The sequence below is a fragment of the Metopolophium dirhodum genome, chromosome 1 (assembly GCF_019925205.1).
Source record: "Metopolophium dirhodum isolate CAU chromosome 1, ASM1992520v1, whole genome shotgun sequence".
NCBI lineage: Eukaryota > Metazoa > Arthropoda > Insecta > Hemiptera > Aphididae > Metopolophium > Metopolophium dirhodum.
In genome coordinates this window covers 147,461,765-147,483,660 of record NC_083560.1, presented here as the reverse complement: position 1 = coordinate 147,483,660, position 21,896 = coordinate 147,461,765, and the positions used below count along the sequence as shown (strand labels likewise).

General features: G+C 33.3%; 6 protein-coding genes across 6 annotated transcripts; 4 read left to right on the top strand and 2 right to left on the bottom strand.

Moving 5' to 3' along the window:
* Positions 1 to 2,160: 2,160 nt before the first annotated feature.
* On the bottom strand, positions 2,161 to 2,877 carry LOC132933263 (tigger transposable element-derived protein 2-like). Its single transcript, XM_060999575.1, has one exon. The coding sequence runs from the start codon at positions 2,875 to 2,877 to the stop codon at positions 2,161 to 2,163; it is 717 nt and encodes a 238-aa protein (XP_060855558.1).
* Positions 2,878 to 2,895: 18 nt separating this feature from the next.
* LOC132933262 (tigger transposable element-derived protein 4-like) lies at positions 2,896 to 3,663 on the bottom strand. The gene has a single exon (XM_060999573.1). The coding sequence runs from the start codon at positions 3,661 to 3,663 to the stop codon at positions 2,896 to 2,898; it is 768 nt and encodes a 255-aa protein (XP_060855556.1).
* A 6,243-nt stretch (positions 3,664 to 9,906) lies between these two features.
* On the top strand, positions 9,907 to 12,567 carry LOC132933261 (uncharacterized). Its single transcript, XM_060999572.1, has 3 exons — positions 9,907 to 10,044; positions 10,214 to 10,780; positions 12,169 to 12,567. Exons 1-3 carry the CDS (start codon positions 9,907 to 9,909, stop codon positions 12,565 to 12,567), a joined length of 1,104 nt encoding a protein of 367 aa, XP_060855555.1.
* A 908-nt stretch (positions 12,568 to 13,475) lies between these two features.
* Positions 13,476 to 17,084, top strand: LOC132933259 (zinc finger MYM-type protein 1-like). Its single transcript, XM_060999571.1, has 5 exons — positions 13,476 to 13,542; positions 14,737 to 15,324; positions 15,402 to 16,181; positions 16,453 to 16,905; positions 16,972 to 17,084. Exons 1-5 carry the CDS (start codon positions 13,476 to 13,478, stop codon positions 17,082 to 17,084), a joined length of 2,001 nt encoding a protein of 666 aa, XP_060855554.1.
* A 191-nt stretch (positions 17,085 to 17,275) lies between these two features.
* On the top strand, positions 17,276 to 21,420 carry LOC132933258 (zinc finger BED domain-containing protein 5-like). Its single transcript, XM_060999570.1, has 5 exons — positions 17,276 to 17,290; positions 18,998 to 19,120; positions 19,630 to 19,749; positions 20,016 to 21,251; positions 21,403 to 21,420. The coding sequence occupies exons 1-5, from the start codon at positions 17,276 to 17,278 to the stop codon at positions 21,418 to 21,420; spliced, it is 1,512 nt and encodes a 503-aa protein (XP_060855553.1).
* Positions 21,421 to 21,551: 131 nt separating this feature from the next.
* Positions 21,552 to 21,887, top strand: LOC132934611 (zinc finger BED domain-containing protein 5-like). Its single transcript, XM_061000945.1, has one exon. The coding sequence runs from the start codon at positions 21,552 to 21,554 to the stop codon at positions 21,885 to 21,887; it is 336 nt and encodes a 111-aa protein (XP_060856928.1).
* Positions 21,888 to 21,896: the final 9 nt, after the last annotated feature.

The window sequence follows — 21,896 nt, the reverse complement described above, 5'->3', positions numbered from 1 at the left end:
AGTTCCTTCAAAGTGGGCGGTGATGTTGGCGCTGACAATGACCATCAGCGATATGCTAATGAGCACGACGGCACGAGTGTCTTATCGGTCAGTCCCACCTTCCACTCATCTCTTCACCCTATTATATATTCCTTGTGTATTATTATTATTATTGATTATTAGAATCACCATATTTATCGTCTTTGTTTTAGTTGTATTATCTTAATCTTTATTGTGTTTTTCTTATTATCATTTATTGCGGCCAACGCCCTTGTTGTCATATCTTTTTTTTTGTGTGCCTTTTTTTCTCTCGTCAAATTTTTTATTGTCCCGCTATTGCAGCGTTCTTTTTGTTAATGTGATGTTCGTGTTCTTTACAATCTTGTCGGGTGTACGTATTTATTGGTACACACCAAGCATCATTTATATATATATTATTAATTTCGATCTGTACAATCGGACTGTCTGATCATTGTGATCAACCAAATTGTTATTATTACTGCGGTGTTACTTGCGACGCTACTGAAATCCGTCACTGCACCTGCTCATTATTATTGTTTAAAATAAACGGCCAAATTAGTACCATTCAAACCGTGAGTTATAAATTTATATATCTTAATTATATTATTGCCATCCGTGGGTCACCTGATCCGACGGCTTGTACGCCCACTGTGCGCCTCACCGTCACCAAGTGCCAGCTCCTCCCGCGTAAGTCCGCCAGCACTCGCCGTAGTGTGTGAGAGGCCGCCCAGGTCTTCGGAATCCGCATTCAACGGGTGTCTCCAATGTGGGCAGGCTGTCCGGGTCCACGTCAAGACTTTTAGTTTAAGCTTAGTCATTAAGGTTTAGCCAACTCATGTGAGCTCCGTGGTCATTGCACCTGTCCTAACCGACTACGGAGACCCCCCCCCCCAATAACTAAACTCTAAAATCTTGTTCTCCTCAACACCTCACGTCCCTTTCCTAATCTGAGGTCATCGTTGTCGTCGTGCATATTAGGTTGCCTACCCAATTTATAAAAGGCGACATAAGCAATCCAAATCAATTTTTTTTTGGTCTCGACTGTTCGTCGAGTGGTCCTTCGGGAATGTGCTGCGTCAGCTGTCTTGGCGTACACAATGATACTTTCAAATGCATTTTTTTTGACAAAAATGAATTTAGCCTACTGTAGTACGAATACCTAATACTAAAAAAAAACCGAGCTTGACATCCAGCTTTCAGAAATAATTTATCAGAACTTTTTGATGTTAGTTTACGAATAAAAGAACGATTGTAACAAATTATTGTAATTTATTGTAGTAGGCTTTTCACAAACCAATTAATTTAAAAAAATTATTTGTACTATATTTTTTTTCTTATTTCCATGATGTAAGTATATCACATTGTGTAGGTTAAGTTATAGAATTTTTTTATATTTATGATACACATTTCATTGAAACCATAAACAAAAATGTCAACAACTATTGAACAGTTATTGCTATTTGACCAAATAAAATATTTTGTCACGACATTATCTCTTTATAAGTATACAGTAGAAACTCGATTAACAAATTAACAGAAAATCAGCCATAAGCCCATAAACTTACATATTTAACAACGTGTGTACATTTCCATACAAAAATAATACAAACATAACTATATAGTACAGACTGTACAAAATAATCTCCCGAAAAAAAATTACAAGACACCGTTTGTTATTTAATTTAACACTTTCACTGCCGCCGACGTACTTTTACATAAAAACACATTACACCGCTCACTTCCGCCGACGTACTATGACGTTCTAATCAATTCAATTATTACAGTAAACTTTATCAGTACAGGAAAAGGTTCATTATATATATATAAAAAAATAACAAATTTAATGATACCAAAATCTCGTTTCTAGCTTCATTTGTCTGGTTGTTATAATTAATTAAAATTTGTACAGTAAAACCTCGATAAGACGGAATCGCATGGGACCATGATATTTTTCCGTCTTGACGGGGTTTCCGTCTTGACGGGGTTCAAAAAATTTAATTGAATAAAATTAAAGATTACATATATATTTATTTTAAACCAGTTGATACATAATACATACAATTTATATTTTTTATTTAATTTTATATTTATACTTATTCATCTATATATTTTATTTATTACGTATTTATTTTTAGCCAGTATACATTAATAAATACATAATTATATTTTTTGAAAAAAATCGGTTATTGATTTTTGCTTTTTATTTTGTAAGGCGTCGCGTTCCACACACTCCTTGGCTCTCGAAATAAAATCCAAAAGCTCACTATTAGATACTGTGAGGGAAAATTTTTGTAGTTCCTCGAGGTAGCAGATAGCAGTTTTGTAATCTTTTACCATATTTTCTGGTTCTTCATATTGGTTTTCGTCGTTGTCTTCGTCTTTTTCACTTTCATTCTCAACCATGGATAAAGCCGAATCATGGGTTTGCTGCGTCTCAAGTTGGTCATCGATGTGCAGAAATTGTTCTTGGTCAAAATCAAGTGCAGCAAAGATATCTTGAATTTCAGTCAGGGCATTCTCATTGGGATTCACGTCCGATCCATCAATCAAGAATCCAGCTTTACGGAAACAATTTTGTACACATTCATTTTTTAAACTATTGCACGATAAAGAAATCCAATTTACAGCATCTAACACAGTTATCGAAGTAGCAAGCTGGTGAACCGAAGTAGAACTATCAATTTTGCACACAAGCGACTGTAGCATAAATTTACGATAGTACGACTTAAAGGTGTAAATAACTCCTTGGTCCATCGGTTGAGAAACCGAAGTGGTGTTTGGGGGTAGCATATGAATTTTCACGTTAGACAGTTCAATGTAAGGATGACATGTCGCATTGTCCAAAAATAATAAAATATTTCTGTTCTGTGATCGCATATCTGCATTGAAATATTACTACCACTGTTCCATTATTTCGGCCGTCATCCAAGCCTTCTTGTTAGATTTCCAAGTCACAGGTAACAAAGCAATATTCATATTCTTAAAACAACGAGGTTTCATGGATTTGCCTATAACAAGAGGTTTCCTTATTTCACCTGCCATGCTCCCACACATTAATACAGTTAACCTATCCTTAGATTTTTTACCACCAACACACGCATCGCCCTTTATTACTAAAGACTTGGTAGGGATCCCTCTAAAAAAAAGACCAGTTTCGTCGGCATTATAAATGTCTTTAGCTTCATACCCTTTAATGAGAACTAAGAGTTTGCGTTTCCAATTTTCAACTGTATCTTGATTTACATCATTTGCTTCTCCATTGATTTGTTTGCAGACGATATTGTGCCGTCGTTTGAACCGGTCAAGCCAACCGTTTGAAGCTTTAAAATCACTGATTCCGAGTTTTTCTGCCAATTTAGTGGCCTCTGTTTGTATAATAGGTCCAGAGATGGGCAAACTTTTCGACCGACAATTGATGAACCACCTGTATAAATCTCGTTCAACTTGTTCATATCCCACCGACACCACTCTTTTACTTTTACCAGAATTTTTACAACTCACCCACTGCTCCATTAGTTTGTCTTTATTTTTTATTGCCTCATAAACTTGCGTTTTTCCACACTTAAATTTCACCATAAGTTCCTTCACTGAAAGATTCTCATGTTGCTTTAACTCGATTAATTTTATTTTATCCGATAGCGTAAGAGTTGTTTTTTTCGACATTTTAAACGATAGACGGAAAACTCAACGACGTAAACGACACGAACGTAACGATATACGATTTGATACTGAACCAAGCAACTCAGATAATAATATTGTATAGGTAGTGTATACATATCAATTTTATTAGTTTTTAATGTCATCGTACGCGCTCGTATATCGATTATCTATGGGTATCGACAGTACGAAAATAAATTTATTACACGAAAATCGTGTTATATTTCCGTCTTAGCGAGGGTTTTCATCAACTTTCATTACAAAAACGTGTCCGTTTCCGGCTTGGCGAGGTTTCCGTCTTAGCGGGATAAAATTATATGTAATTTGAAACGGGACCAAACAAATATTCCGTAATACCGGGGTTTCCGTCTTACCGGAGTTCCGTTTTACCGAGGTTTTACTGTATTTCAAGTACTGCATCCCAAAATGTGGTAAAATATTATTGCGCAGAGCGCGCACGTGTGACGCTTTATCAACAATCACAATATCACATATCAGTTAAAAGTGTTAAAATTTAAATCTATGGAAATATTATAGTCAAATCTCCGTTGTTCTATTTATACTTTTTCGTATATTGTTTTTTATATTTATAAGCTGTGTAAATATTTATTATTCATTATCAATATGAATAATATTCGTACAAAGTTCATGCACAAGTACTGCTATAATAGATTTTTATTTGACAATATAATGCTTTCCGACGCTCAAATTTCAGAAAGTCTAGACGAAATCTTACAAGATATAGATTCTGATGATGATTTTCTTGATGACACTGTTGAACCAGAACTTCAAGGTAATTTATTTGTTTCACATTTTTTTTACTCAACAAACAAAAGGTTTTACCTAAAAGTTTATATATTTATTAGATTTAGAACCAAAATGTCTGATATTCTTCAATTTGTTCCCACTGCACGCAAGAAAAAGATTAAACCGTGTATACAAAATCTGATTTGGATAAAACGTGGAAACTGTACCAAAAATCCACGATTTTGATCCTTCTAAAGTAATACATCTATTTGTGTATACAATTTATACTAAGTACTCGTTAATGTTATTAATTTTACAAAATATGAGCTGGAGAGATGAAATATATTCTATATTATAATAAGTTACACATTTTACAAGTTATTATAAACATATTTTTATTTTATTAGAGTCAATCAATGAGTGGATGTAGATTGTGAAGAAATGTTTGTCTTCTTAGCAATAACAATGCTTATGGCCAGGAACAAAAAACTAGAAATACAAGACTACTGGTCCATGGACCCTTTATCTCATCAACCAATATTTGGCAAATACATGAGTCGCAATAGATACCAAATAATATTATGAATTCTTCATTTTAGCCAGAATAAAGATCAAGTACCAGGGAACAGACTTGCAAAAGTGCGTATGCCTTTGCAAGAAATAACTAAAAATTTCAAAGAAGCTATGATCCCTTTTGAAAATTTAGTCCTTTGGAAAGGAAGATTATCATTTACCCTTTGAAGCATGGTGGTATAAATAATATACCACTTTAAAAAAAAATCTCCTACTCTTGCATGGTGGTATATATTTAATACCACCATCATATCACGTTTAATAAGTTGTAAAATTAACCGGGAGATGGCAGAACCGTCAAAATTTTAAAACGTTTTCGTATAATCAATAAAATCTTATTGATTTTCACTTATCATATTTTAGTTTTACAGAAATATTATTTATTTATTTATTTATTTATTGGAATATACGGGCTAGGCCCTTTTTTACATAGAAAAAACAGGTAATAATATGGTTTACAAAGAAAGAAAAGTAAATAAAAGATGGAAGAGAAGAAAAAAAAAACAAAATAAACAAAAAAATAACAATATAAATAACTAACAATAATACTAAAAATGTACATATGCATTTCAACAATAATATATATGACAGAGCTAACTAAAAGAAAAAGTGGGGTCCAGATTGGCATTATGCATCATACGCCTTAAAGGCTCATTTAGTAAGTAGTTGGTGGAACAAAAAGGGACATGAAATGGAGTAATGGAGCGGGTGGAGCGTTGGGATACTTTAAAATTAATTAAGGATAGTAAAGTTGGGGAATCAACACTACCATCTAACAGTCCATTCAAGAACTTGCTACCCATAATGCGCCTGCGCTCTGCCAGTGAGGCTAGATTAAGCTGAGTACCAACTGGGGAATAATCATGAGGTGGATATTTGATGCCTAACAGGAAGCTTGTAAATCGCAAGAACCTGCGCTGTACCCTTTCGACCTGGCAAGCATTGTCGGCAGTATGGGGATCCCAAACAATGGCACCATATTCAATAATTGGCCGGACTAACGAACAGTATAAGACTTTCAATGACGAAGTTAGGTTAAGGTCCTTTGACAATCTCATTATTATACCCAACATTCTTAGAGCTTTGCAACAAGCCATTTCAATATGAATGCCCGGGTCAAGGTTACTGGAGAGTTTGAACCCAAGATCCATCGTAAATCCATCACAGCGAGAAATTATTGATTCATGAATATGGTAGGAGAACGTTAATGGAGAGCGGGTTCTAGTAAACGTCATGGCTTTACACTTACCTAGGTTCAGTGACAAACCTAATTTATCAAAAAGAGCAACAAATCTATCTAAATCACTTTGTAGATTAAGACTGTCTTCAATGCAGTTTATATTCATAAAAAGCTTGATGTCGTCCGCGAAACATAAAACTTGACAGTGTTTTAGTGTTTTGCTAAGGCTGTTGATGAAGATGGAAAAGAGCAAAGGGGACAGGTGTCCACCTTGGGGAACACCAGAGGGTGTAAAGAACACATTAGATTTAACATTGGGTAGTTTTACCCATTGGTATCTGTTATCTAGGTAGGATTTAAGCCAAGACAATAGCGGCTCACCAGTGCCACAATCTTTTAGAATTTTCACTAAAACAGCATGGTTCACGGTATCAAAGGACTTATTAAAATCCGTGTAAATAACGTCCACCTGTGAATGATGTTGGAAAGCGTTGAAACAATAATTATGAAAAATTAGGCTGTTAGTGATAGTAGAACGACCAGGGCGGAAACCGTGTTGCTCTTCCATAGTAATATTATTGAATGATCTAAGAATATCCTTTTGGACCAATGACTCAAACATTTTGGCAATATGCGATAAAATTGAGTTGGGTCTATAGTTAGAGACATCAGTTGGGCATCCGGACTTCAGAATTGGCGTTATAGATCCCAGTTTAAGAATGTGTGGAAAGATGCCTTCATCAAGTGATCGCCTAAGAAGAATCCAAAGGGGGTAAGATATAATGGATTTCAACTTGGAAAGAAATACACCAGGTAGGCCATCCGGACCGACAGATTTGTTACAATGTAGTTGAGATAATTTTTGGTAGACATCATCTAAGCTTAAAGAGACGTTGTTTGGCAGGTCAAAAGAGTAAATGTCTGGACTTTCAAAGTCACATGGAATCACTTTAGAAGAATAAACTGAGGAAAAGTAGGAAGAAAACATCTCAGCTGACTCGTGCTCGTTACTAGAGGATGTGCCATTAAGAGAAACAACTTTAGGGATATCCTTGTGATTGGATCTACTATTGTTCATGAATTGCCAGAATTTTTTTGGGTTACTTTTTAAGGAGTAATCTGCTTGTTTGGCATAGTCGAGAAAACATTTTTTTGAAAGGTATTTGAATTTAGCACGGAGAAAGGAGAATTCTTTGTAATCATGACTGCTTAGAGATAACTTAAATCTTACGTGGGCCGTTTTCTTTAACGCAACAATTTGTTTCAATTCATGGGAATACCAAGGCGGATATGTCGATTTGCGGAATGTACACTTTGGGACAAAATCAAGTATAGATTGGTGCAGAGCGTCGTAAAAAGTGTTGAACGCCGAATCAATATCAAGAGGATGAAAGGTAGAATACCAGTCAAAAGATCCCAAGAAAGAACTGATTTTTAAATAATCTGCTTTATTAAAATTAAAAAATGATTGGCTACGGTCACATGGTATACTACTAGAACTATTGGACAGAGATATGCAAAGTGCTGGGTGATATGAATCGGTAGGAACAGTCGGTTCGAGTGATTTATTAACTATGAGAAATTTGTTGGAGGTAAACACAAGATCTAAAAGAGATCCATGGGCATTAAAGGAATTGTTCATTTGATAGAAAGAATGAGTTGCAAACAATTCGGGAATACAGGGAGCTCTAGCAGTTGAGGAGTAAGAATATAATAACCCACTATCGTCATTATTCCAAATAATTTCGGGTAAGTTATAGTCACCGCAAATAATAGTAGTGTGGTTGATATATTTATTAATTAAATTATTTACTGAACTAGCATGGGATTCATACAGTTGAATGGACGATAAAGGAGGAATATATATACCACCAACTAAATAGCTTGAAGTACCTATAGAGAAATTAACAAAAATCTGTTCGACATTTAAGCAGCTTGTTTTAATTAAATGAGATTAAATATCTTTACGAATGCCAATAAGAACACCACCCCCTCGTAGACAGTTGCTTGTTAAAGAGCATCTGTCAAATCTATAAATATTGTAATTAATGAGACCAAGTTCACAATCTAAAAAGTTGGCACTTAACCATGTTTCTGTTAAAACAATAAAGGTATAATTAAAATCTGATACGTTACATTTAAAGCAGGTAAGTTTGGTTCGGAGTCCGCGACAGTTCTGGTAGAGGCCGATGATGGGGGCGGGGCAGATTACTTGAGATGTTGATTGATGGGAGGAGGAGGGAGGCTTACATCCCCGTTTTTTGAGACGGATGGTCCAACTTTCGGTGAACCATTTTCAAACATAATCCTTAGACCAACCTCGCCATCCCTTATTCTGCGATCAAGCTCAGCGTGACAATCACGCAACAGTTTGCGCTCAAGAACAGTTTTGTCTCTGACTAACCGAAAACCATCCAAAAATGTGGTGCCGGAATTCCTGGCTTGGTTGAACTGTGATGGGGCACTGGCCGCTGATTCGGTAGTCATGAAAATGATTTTAACAGGACGAGCAGCATTGTCGCTAAGAATTTTACCAAGACGAACCAGTTTCGTATTCAAAGGAATAGTATTCCCGAGAGATTCGAGAATATCAGTTATAGCTTGTCTGTCTTGAGCAAAACGTTGTGGAATGTCCGTGGAAGCAGATTCCGGAACACCATAGGCAGTAGGATTGAGGCGACATCTATCACGTTCAAAAGTTTCCTGCAGTACTTGTCCAACAACCGACTATGGTTGTACAGTATGACGGGAAGACTCAAGGCTAGATACTTTGGTTTTTAGGGTATTAATTTCATTGCAGGGCAAGGTATTTTCCGCCTTAATCTCGGCCAATTGAGTGCAAAGGCTAGTTAGCCCGCACTTTAAATCATCATATTGGGATGCTTGTAGAGCTGAAGAGGCTTTACTGGAGGCTAGTATTTCAGATTTGAAGGACTTGAGAGCAGTCATAAGGTCTTCATTAGAAATAGATGTAGATACAACGCGGTGAGATGAGGCTCTGGTAGTTGGTTTAATAGGTGTGTCAAGTTTATTTGGCATAATGCACTTAAATGAATGAAATATTTGAAGTAAGAGGAAACCGCTGGGTCAATAGTAAAGATAAGATGCCCCTTAAAATGGATGGATACCGACAAAGGTACACGTAGAGCACGCTGCCACGCTGGACCGTAGCTGGGAAACTTCAAGACCTATCGTTTAAGTCTCCGGGGGACGATGCCAGAAACAGCTGTTCAGTAATACTTTGATAGTAGGTAGAGATAAAGACAATTAGAGTAATAGATAAGGTTCTTACTTGACCCGAAAAAGGAAGATTATGTTGCTTGATTGTGAAGAAGTAGATGCATAAATGAAGTTGAAACGACGCACAACAACAGCGGGGAATAACACGAACAAAATAAAACAGTACAGAAATGAGTGTAAGAGTGTAAGAGTGTAAGAGCGAATGTAATAAAAAAAATTGCGCTTGAAAACCGAGCGAAACACAGTACCTGTTATCACATTATAATTTAATTATTTCACTATCCATTTTCATGTTTGTCTTGTTAAATCATCTTACAAAACATCTAATGAAGCTTCCCTTGTTGATAGATAGTTGTTTTTCTTAAATGAAATTGATAAAAAAGTGATTTATTGGTGGTATAGTATATATACCACTATGCAAACGGTGTATAATATCCATTATCCATATTAGTTGCTATTGTTGTTATTTTGGTTGTATGCAAAACAAAAATTCTTCATCTAGTGTAATTATGGCATATAAATTGAATGATGGAGATAAAGTTGATTGCTTGTTTGATTCTGATGCTGTAATAAGTGATTTACCATCAGAAAATAATAGTTTTGTTGATGACTCTGATGTCGATCCTGACTTTTTACTAAGTCCATCAGTGAGTAATAGTCTTTTAGTTTTACCTCCTAGTAGCTTTGATAGTGATCTAGAAGAAGAAATACCTATTCCTAATCAGTCTAAGAAAAAAAAATTAACACTTAAATGCAAAAAAAAATGCAAAAGATACTAATATTTCTCAACGTTTATCTCATGTTATTTCTAATCAGTCTAATACACATAATGATTTACTTGTTCATAATTATGAATATAATGTATTTGAAGATCCACAGTGGGATACAAATACAGAAATCTTTATAAATCCAGTGTTTTTGTCTGATTCAAATTTAGCACCTCACATGCTCTTGTTGGAATTTAAAACGCCTTACAATTTATTTCTAGATAAGTTTCCAGATAGTCTTGTTGATATAATTTTATTTCAAACTAATTTATGTGCCCAGCAAGCTCAACAACTATACACACCAGCTACTAAACAAGAGTTGAAAACTTTTTTAGGTTTAAATATTTTAATGGGGATAAAAAGGTTACCATCATATAGAGATTACTGGAGTACAGAACCAGACTTGAATGACCCTTTTATATCTAAGCAAATGACAGTCAATAGATTTGGATGGTTTTTGTTTAATCTCCATTGCAACGATAAATCATTAGAACCAAAACGAGGATCACCCAGTTTTGACAAATTATACAAGCTTAGGACTGTGATTGAAAAGTTAAGTGAATGTTTTCTAAAAGGCAAAAATCTTACTCAAAATCTAACAATTGATGATTCAATGGTAAAATTCAAAGGCCGCTCTACCATCAAACAATATATGCCACAAAAACCGATCAAGGGGGGGGGGGGGGGGGTACAAGATTTGGATGCTCAATGATAAAACTAAGTATACATCAAAGTTTCAAGTTTATACTGGAAAAGTTGTAGGTGGTGTGGAAAAGTTATTAGGTGAAAGGATAGTAAACGATCTCATGGTTGGTTTAGAAGGAAAAAATCATATTTTATTCATCGACAACTACTTTACAAGTTATCCACTTCTTCAAAATGTAATGAAAAAAAATGTATGCATGTGGTACAATTAGGTCAAATAGAAAATACCTCCCAAATTTTTTACCAGACAAAAGCTTAAAAAGAGGTGACTTTGATTACTTTGTAAGTAATCACAACATAGCAGTTTACAAATGTATGGATAATAAACCTGTATAAATTATATCATCCTTACACTCACCCAATGACACTTTTCAAGTAAAAAGAAAACTCAAAGATGGAAATACTACTATGGTCCCCTGTCTAAAAGTGCTTATAAGTTACAATAATAATATGAATAATTTTGATGTTTTTGATCACCTAAAAGCAGCATATGGAATTAACCGAAAAGCTAAAAAATGGTGGCATAGGTTATTTTTTCATTTTCTTGATATGGCTATAGTCAATGCCTTTATACTTTTTAAAGTACTTACTAAAGAAAAGATTTCTATGAAAGACTTTTGGAGGCGAATAGTTGATGGTTTATTAGCTCCAAATCAACTACAACCTAAAAAAAAAAAATAATAGTTCCTGTCGTATTTCCAAACATAAGCCAAAAATTTCTCCTGAAGTTCGATTCCAAAGTTCTGTACATCAGCCCACCCGTGGGATGGGATGAAAATAGGAACTGTTTTTCGCCATTCCACCAAAAATAAATTAGTTTTATTCAATTTATTTTGTTTTTATATATTTTTATAACAAGTTGTTTTTATTTTATTTAGTAGACGATACTTTCATTCATATTTTGACGAGAAGTCAAATGATTAAAATCATCAAAAGTTTCATTTATGTTAATTTTTAATTTTGTGTTGTTTCTATTGAAAAAGGTTATCGTAACTATTCTATTTACATGATAATAATAAAAAGGTTTATCAATCAATATTAATAGTGTTGATTTATGTTATAATATTTACAAATAAATAAAATAAATGTATAAATACGCATCATCAAAAAAAAATATGTTATACCTAATACAAAAGGTGGTACATGCATGGTGGTAAGTGTGGTATACCACCTTTTTTTTAATGAAAAATTTAAAAAACTATTTTTTTTTTATTTTTTTATAATATGGTATTGTAAAATAATAGGATACAGTCACTTAAAGTCAAGAAATCAGAAATAAAAAATCCTGTACTTCTAAAGGTTAAACAATTTATTAAAACCAAACAACACTGTTTTGGCATTGAAGTATTTGTCTTGTGTGAAACAGACTTTATTCTTGACATCATTATATATACTGGGAGTATCACTGAGTATAAAAAAACTGACCCCAGCCTTGGAATTTCTGGTGCAGTTGTGAATACACTTCTCAAACCATATTTGAATAGAGGCCATAAATTGTTCATAGATAATTGGTATTCATCACCATGCTTGGCTAAATGTCTTCATAAGAAAAAATCCAACGTCACAGTTCGAAAAAATCGAAAAGGTATGCTGTCCCTGTTAGCCAAATTAAAAGTTGGACAAACTGAAAGCCAACATACAAAGAATATGTTAGTAGTAAAATGGAAAGATCGTAGAGATGCTCACTACTTAGTTTGAAGACAAAACGATACATGCTGGAAAAAATGATCATCAAGGTAATGCAATTTTGAAACTAGTAGCAGTAATGCATTATAATGAAAGCATGGGGCTAATTGACAAAACGGACATGCTTTTGAGTTCAGTGTAAGAAGAACAATCAAGTGGTATAAAAAATTATTTTTTCACCTGATTGATCTATCACTTTTGAACGCATACTCTGCTTATATAACATGTACTGGACTAAAAATTAGCCTTGCAGACTTTCAGTTCCAGTTGATACGTGAAATATTCACAAAATATGCCATACAAAAACAAAATCTATGCCGCCGTTCAAACACATGTTTATCAGAGCGTTTACAAGAACGACACTTTCCTTCTATGGTACCACCTACATCAAAAAAATCCAAACCACAAAGAAGATGTTCAGTATGCCAGAACAAATACAATAAAAGGAAAGACACAACTTACATGTGCATAAAGTGTGATGTAGGGTTGTGTCCGGTTCCTTGTTTTGAAATTTACCACACCCAGGAAAAATATTTTTGACTAAATTATTATTTTTTTTTTTTTACTATTTTCATAATAATTTTTTACAATTTTTTTTTTTTGATTATTTTTTATTATTATTATATTGTGTTTATAAAAATGTATAAAAAAACATAATATTAATTGTTAAATAATATGGTGCTTTATATTGATTTAATTTCTAATAGCCGGTAATTACCGTGTTTTGGGAAACCTTTTCTTAAAACTTAAATGACTAAGTCAATTATGATTTTTGAATTTTTTGTGTAAGTTGGTTTTATACATCTTTCCAGATATTAAATGTAATAAAAAAAAAATGTGGCAGGGACATGTTACAAGACTGTTCGTGAAATAATAATGCGCCTCTCCTGCGAGAACGCCGCGTGAGTATCCACGGAGACATGGGCGTGGTTACGTCCAGCCGCGATGGCGACGATACGGCGCACAACGCCATCTCTGGAGCGTTACGTACGTAACACTTTTACTATAACACACTCTTAATGCCACATTACATGCAGTTAGTGGTGTATAATGCCCTACTTAATTAATTATCATAAACAATATATTAAAAACAAAATCATAAAGTTTAAAACAGAGTTATTATAATAAGTTTTTTTTTACTTTTAATATTAATTAATAACAACATCATATTATATTCTTACATTATAATAGGGTGACTATTATGAATATGTATAATAATATAGCAATTTAGTCACTCATAACTGATCATTATTATGAAAAAAAAAGAAAAAGAAAAAGAAAAAATTGAATAACTTATAAGTAGTTTAAATTTCGGGTCATTTTTGACCCGACAATACCAGTTACGTGAATACAAATAAGGATACCCATGGGCGTAGCGAGTATGGGGCAGGGGTGGGCAAGTGCCCCCCCCCCCTGCACTACAAACTAAATTGTATTTCTTATATCACACGTGTAAGTTTTACGTTAAAATTGAAATATTAAATATGATATAAGTACATGAAGTCTAAAAATAGTTTAGTGGGACCGAGTGATATCTACACGTGTAATCGTTTTATATTTTATCGATTAGTCTATCTAAAGATTATTTGAATTATGAGTTAAACGCTAATCGTTATGTGCTTTATACATTAATATCAACAGCGATAGTGTCAACAATCAAGTGCAGCAGACAGCAGTACGTGCCGTTCTGTGTTCGCGTAAGTAACGAATATAATATATAACGTTTACATTTAATATAATTTTACACGATGGACATAAGAAAGTTTTTTGGTGGTAAGTACATATCTTGTTTTAGAATTATAAATAGTTACAAAGTAAAATAAATAAGTACAAAGTCTTTTACTTATATAATATATACACTATGTATTGTGACCGCCGCCTGCCGCAACTATGATATATTAAGAGGACGCTATACCCGCATGCGTTGTCTTCGTCTTACAAGCATACAATATAGCGAAAAACTGTTTTGCGCGGGACAAAACCACTCCCTTGGTATTTATAGTAGAATTACCAAAATTCCACAATACATAGGACACAACTTTTTCTGTGTCATAGCGCATATTTTATGTTTATAATTTATTATTATTAAATTATCAACAACAAACAAATTTTTAATGCATTAAGTTTCGAGCCCTGATTATCACTTACATCATTATTTCATAAGTCTTCGTAATTTTTAAGGTCGAGAAAAGAGAAAATTGCCAGAAATAAGTAGTAGCGGAACTGATGAACACGAAGGAATATATAAAATTCCCAAATCCTCCAACGAACCTTCCACTTCTTATGATCGCAATACCAGAAATGCAGATCCTTCAACTTCTAAAAAGCTTACAAATAAAGAACGTTTTGAAAATGACATAGGTCAATGGGTGGGACGGTCTAATCATTTAACAACATCTCAAAAAATGGATATCTTGAAACGTTGTTGGACGCCACCAGAAAATTACAACTTTAGTGAGGATGCTATTTGTTTGTACTGTGTTCTGTTTCCACCGAAAAAAGTCCAAGGTGTTTTAGGTTTCATCAAACCTTTTACACGATACAAAGACATTCACGAGGGCTGTAGAAACCATATTTCCAATAATTGGCACCAAGGAGCAACCGAAGCAGCTAAAAGTTTTATGGAAGAAGTACCTATAAATATTATGATGGTATCTGGACACCAAAAAGTACTAGAACAAAATCGAAAAATTATTTCGTCCATAATTTCAAATGTACTATTTTGCGGAACCCATGATCTACCCTTTAGAGGAAAAGGTCAAAATGAAGGTAATTGAATAAAATCATTAAATTTATAAAATATTGGATTATTTAAATTATTTATTTTTGATAATTTTTTGATGTAGTTGTTTTCTATGACTTAATTCAAATGCGAATTGAAGCTGGTGATCAGTATCTCCAAAACCATATCGAAAAGGGCAAGCGAAATGCCATCTACACATCTCCGCAAATTCAGAATGAAATCATCAATATAAGTGGAACAGTAATCAAAGATTGTATTATTAATGATGTTAAAAAGGCTGTAGCTTTCAGTATAATGGCAGACGAGACCGCTGATATCTCAGGAACAGAGCAATTGTCTATTGGGATTAGATTTTTTGATGATGAGAAAAGGGCTATCAGAGAAGAATTTTTAGGCTTCATTGAACTACATGCCATGGATGCTGTTAACATAGCTAGTGCAATAGATCATTTTATTCAAAACGAAGGTCTCGATGGAACGAAGCTTGTTGGACAAGGCTATGATGGTTGCGCAACTATGGCAGGGAAAATCAATGGAGTGCAAACAATTTTACGAGAAAAATATCCACATGCTCTATTTTTTCACTGTGCAAGTCATAAATTAAACTTGGTGGTCAATGATTTAAATTGTGTTCCAGAAATACGTAACACAATTTCAACGGTAAAGGATATCATAAACTTTTTTCGCGAAGCTGTTTTACGTAGAAAATGTATCCCGAACATACCAGCATTCTGTGAGACACGATGGTCTCAAAAATATAGAAGTATTTCAATTTTCAAAGAAAATTTTGAGATAATTGTACATGCTTTAGATAAATTGTCAAAAGATGGGAACACTGCAACAAGAAAAGTTGCTTTTCAATTGTATGCTGTAGCAAATAAAAGTATTTTTATAATGAGTGTTATCCTCATAGCAAAATACTCTAAATTATTAGAGCCTGTTGTGAATGCTTTACAATCAAAAAATCTGGATTTGCTGAAATGCTCAAATTTTATTAAAAAAAATAGTAGTCATAGTGAAAGATCACCGCGAACACGCTGACACAGAAATTCAAGAATTATTAACTGCTGCAAACATAGCAGCTGAGAATATAGGAGCATAAATTAATCTTCCTAGGATTGTTAAACAACAACAACATCGTTCGAATCCTCCAGCGTTAAATTCGGCTGAATTCTGGAAGAGATCATTACTAATTCCATACTTGGATTCATTAATATCCTCATTGGAACGGAGATTTTCTGATGAAAACATACCTGCTTTTTCACTTTTATTATTACACCCTTCAAATATGTTAGATATGAACACCAAAGAATTTAAACTTAAAATAAATGATTTTGCCAATTATTACCAAATTAAAGACTTGGAAAGTGAAGCAGAATTATGGTACAACATCTGGAAGGAGAAAAAACTGGCTAAAAGCAAACTATCAGACATGGAAATAAGTGAAGTAGTAGAAGAAACAGATATTTTCTTTCCTAAAATAAAACAAGCCTTGCATATTTCTTTAGCTCAGCTATGTACAACTTGCACTATTGAGAGGCCATTCAGTACGTTAAGAAGGGTAAAGACTTGGTTGCGTTCAACGATGACGGAAAACCGTCTGAATGGTAAATCAAAATAGTTTTTTTATATCAATGCTAATTAATAATTATATACAATGTAAATTATTTCAGGTCTATGCATACTAAGTGTGCATAGAAAGCTGCTAGATGAAAAAAAGGAAGAGATGCAACAGAAAATTCTCAGCAGATTTTGCGAAGACTCTAGACGATTGTCATTGTTATAATTTAAAAATAATGATTAATGAATAATATATTATAAATAAATACTTTAAAAAAAAATTGAGTTTTAATGATTTAAAGTTGGCTACATCACTGCCCCCCCTTGATTGAAATCCTAGCTACGCCCATGAGGATACCAGTTAAGGGTTAAAAAAATTGACTATCTCGGACCCAGAGGAAGTTTCTTCATCCAGATATGACGTTACTGCAGGTAACTGTAACGATGATTTTTGTGATTTATAAAATTTCCAAAAATGTTTTGGGTTAATTTTAACTGAGTTTTGAGTGTTATTAATATATATTATAATCACGGTATCTGATTTTTTTACATTGAGTTCGAAGATTAGAAAAAGTGATATATGACTCGGGTAAATTTAATGTTTTATAAGCAAGATGAGCAATTTGTTTTTGTTCGATTAAGATTTTTAATTCCTTACTAAACCATATAGGATAAATTAATTTATGTCTACGTTGTTTTGGGATAAAATGATTAATTTCAATATTAATATGTAAATATAAAAAGGAAATATCATCATTAATATTTGAATTAGAATTAAAATAATTGAACCAATTAATAGAACCTAGATAATTTATAATACCTAAGTAATTGCCTAAATTCCAGTTAAAAACATAATCATTGAATTTTAATTCACTAGAAAATAAATAATTATAAGTTATAGTTATTGGAGGATGGAGGGGGTCAACAGGAATAATAGGAAAACTATTTTTTTCAACGTTTATGGATATTGAATTAGATATAACATAATCAAGTATTACATTATTTTAGTTAAAAATCTGATTGTACTGAGTAAAATTAAAATAAGATAATTTATCATTAAAGTGTAACTCAATGTTAGAATAATTTGCTGAGGGAAGATTACCCAATAATAAAATATCATGATTAGGATGTTTGTTATATACTAATTCTACATAATTTAAATAGTCTTTAAAAATATTAATATTAGAATGAATTGGAATATAAACTGAGCTTATAATAACAGAGCGATATGGTAATCGAATAATAACAAATAATAATTCAATTTTATTTTCATGTAACAAGATAGGTTTTGAGACTAATGTATTACGGACAGCAATTAGAACGCCACCACCTCTTGATAGAGAACTGGTTTGTCATATCTGTAAACTTCATATCCATGAAAACCCAGTCCAGATGTAGAAATGTTATCAGTAAGCCAAGTTTCAGTGAAAATAAATATGTCATATATTGAATTTGGTATAAGTCGTTTTAAGCTAGAGAGTTTGTTGTTTAGACTTCGTGCATTCTGATAATAAATATTAAGATCTGACTGGGATTTATTTAAAAATTTTTATTTTTGTTAATTATACTTGGAATGCCTTTATTGTATTTAATAATTAGATCGTTCTCGCCATTATCTCTTCGTTTCTGTAATTGTTCACGTAAATTTCTCATATGATCACGTTGCATTGTTGTGCGATCGGAAGCCAGGCGAATATTAGACCAATTTGGAGAATTACGTAATTTTGCTTGCGAACGAAGTAATGTGAAAACTTCAATGGTATTAGATAATACAACTTTTAAAGGACGTGACTCATTTTCAGTATTTGAATTTGTTTTTCCGAGACGATGACAGGTAAATTTTGTTGGATTTGTTTCCATTGTGTTAAATATGGTTACGAGTTGATCATAATCAGTTATTTTAGTTTGGGAATCTTTCTTAGATTCAGGTAAATTAAAAATAATTAACTTACATGAGCGTGATTGTCTCTCCATTATTTCAGATAATAAGTTTTCATTAGTAGAAATTTGAGAGGTAGAGATTTTTTTTCTAAAAGATCATATTTATTTTCCAGAACAGACATTTTTTCTTTGAGCATCTTATTTTCCTCAGATAAAATAGATATAGTTTTATTTATATCGTCAAACTTTTTATTCAAGGCTTTAATGCTATTATTTGAAATATTAACTGATGAGATTATCTTACCTTCAGAGGCTTTAAGTTCATCTAATGAAGATTTGATATCATCTAATGAGGTTGAATCCATAGTGTGCGTAATAATTGTTAGTAATATATAGTACAGGGATTCCCGAAAGGTGGTCCGCGGAACCCCGGGGTTCCGTGGAAGGGCCTCAAGGGTTCCGCGTACCGTCCAAAAATTAAACAAAACTTTCATAAAAAAGAATCACAGCCGCGCCGCCGTTGTTCACACATTCGTTATGTGTTTCATCTCATGCTTCTACTAGTATTTCTAATCGCACGTGCGGTGGTCCACGATAAAAATACGCATGGATTTACCGAACTGATAAAACATTGCTGGAGTGGGGCAGCGCACGTAGCCGCTGCCAGTTCCATTCGAGTAAAGACCGCGATAAGACTGCAGAAGTTAACGTAATTATACTAGTGAAAAAAGAAGTGGATTGCAGTGAGTTTAGTTTATATCGCGATCGTTTATATCTGGTATTTTGGATTTCACAGGTAATGATGTATTTGTTTATTCATAGAGATTTGTATGCACACTGTGCATAATTAAATAAGAGCGATTTATTAACATGTTATTATTTTATTTCAGTTTATAATAATGGATAGTTGGCTCAAAACGGGGCGCCTCGCAAGTGGAAAAAATGTTTTAGCATGTTCACCAGCAGAAAATAATGAAAATATTTCGGAAATAGATGTTTCTAGTTTGTCAGTAAGTCCAGTAAGAAATAAGAATATTATATACCTAGCGTCATAAAAGCCTTATTTATAAACCTATTATTTGTTTATTACATTTTTATTACTATATTTGTTACTATATTTGTTGATTTTGTACAAAATTATAAGATATTTTCTTTATAAAATTGAAATTCCTGAGGGCGCAGGGGCACCTATGGCCAATTTTTTAAATTTATTTTGTTCTTTATTTCAATTTAAATAATTATAAATATAACAATAAGTATTGTCAATTAATTTCAGGATTTGGTAAATACTGGACAGGAACGACAAAATAAACTTGTTAGTGAAATTGTTTTACCTCAGGAGAGAACTACTTCTAAAAAAAGAAAATATGACGAATCGTATTTGTCCTTTGGGTTTTTTCCTGTCGGAATGGCTGAGAATCCGGATGGACAATGCGTTATTTGCAACAAAATAATGTGTAATAGTTCATTGGTACCGGCAAAGCTAAGACGACACCTTGACACCAACCACCCGCAACTGAAAGATGAAAGCTTAAGCTTTTTTGAAAGACACAAAGAAGTACAAAAAACTGGCGTGGCTGCTTTACACAAATATGCAAAAACAGATAATAAAAATGGAACAGAAGCATCATTCATGCTAAGTTACAGAATCGCTCATGCTGGTAAGCCACATACGATTGCAGAGGATTTAATAAAACCATGTATGACAAAAATCGTCAGCTGCGTACTCGGTGAAGATGCAGCGAAGAAAATTACAGCAGTTCAGTGTTCTAATAACGTCATATCTGATCGAATTCATAAGATTTCAGACCACATTCAAAATGAATTAATTTGTAGATTGAAGAACAGCAAGATGTTTGCAATACAATTAAACGAAAGTACAGATGTCGCCGGGCTATCAATATTTCTTGTTTTTGTGAGATACCCCTTCAAAGGATCTATTGAAGAGGATTTGTTTCTCTGTGCACCTTTAGAAACTAACACAACTGGAGAAGAAATTTTTAAAGTTATTGATAGTCACATGAGTAAGCACCATATTGAGTGGAACAAATGCATTGACGTGTGCAGTGACGGAGCAGCAGCTATGATCGGCAAAATAATAGGCACTGTAACAAGAATCAAGAGTGTTGCACCTAAATGTAGTAAGAGTCACTGCGTTTTACATCGTCATGCTCTTGTCGCGATGAAAATATCATACGAGCTTAAGACAGTTCTCGATCAAGCTGTACAAATTGTGAATTACGTCAAATCACGTCCACTCCAGTCAAGGCTTTTTAAAAAAGTGTGCGAAGATATAGGAAGTCAGCATCAATCACTTTTTCTTCACACACAAGTGAGATGGCTCTCAAGAGGAAGAGTTTTATTAAGGCTATTTGAATTGCGCAACGAGCTTAAGATATTCTTCACCAAACAACCCGGTTCTGCATCTACTAACGCGTTTGTTGATTTATTGCATGATGAGGTATGGTTAATAAAATTGGCTTACTTGGCCGATATATTCGATAAACTTAACGTAATCTGCAAAGCCTTACAGGGAAAAACCACGAATATATTTACAGTAAATGACAAAATTTCTTCACTTGAAAACAAAATTGACTTCTGGATTGAATGTGTTAATCAACATAATTACGAATGCTTTACTATTTTAAATGACTTTCTGAAAGAAAATGAGTTGCAAGTAACTTCAGATGTGGAAAAAAATATACATGAGCATTTAATAAGCCTAAAAAAATCCTTGAAAAAGTATTTTCCGGAGAAGTTACAGGACATGAACTGGTTGCAGAATCCATTCGCAAATCATACCAAACCATCAATGCTTACTGTGTCAGAGTATGAGAATTTAATTGATATTAAATGTTCATCTTCTCTTAAACAAAAATTTGGAGCTGAAAATTTTGATCTAAATAATTTTTGGATTGGACTTCAAGATGAATATCCTACAATTGTTGAGAAAGCTTTTACAATTCTGCTTCCGTTTGTGACGACTTACCGATGCGAGACTGGTTTTTCAGCTTACGCTTACACAAAAAAAAAATACAGAAATAGACTTGATGCAGCTCCAGATCTTCGCATTCAATTATCAAATATAAAGCCTAATTTTAGTGATATTTTAAGAAAATATGTGAAAAAATTTCATTCTTCTCATTAAAATATTAAA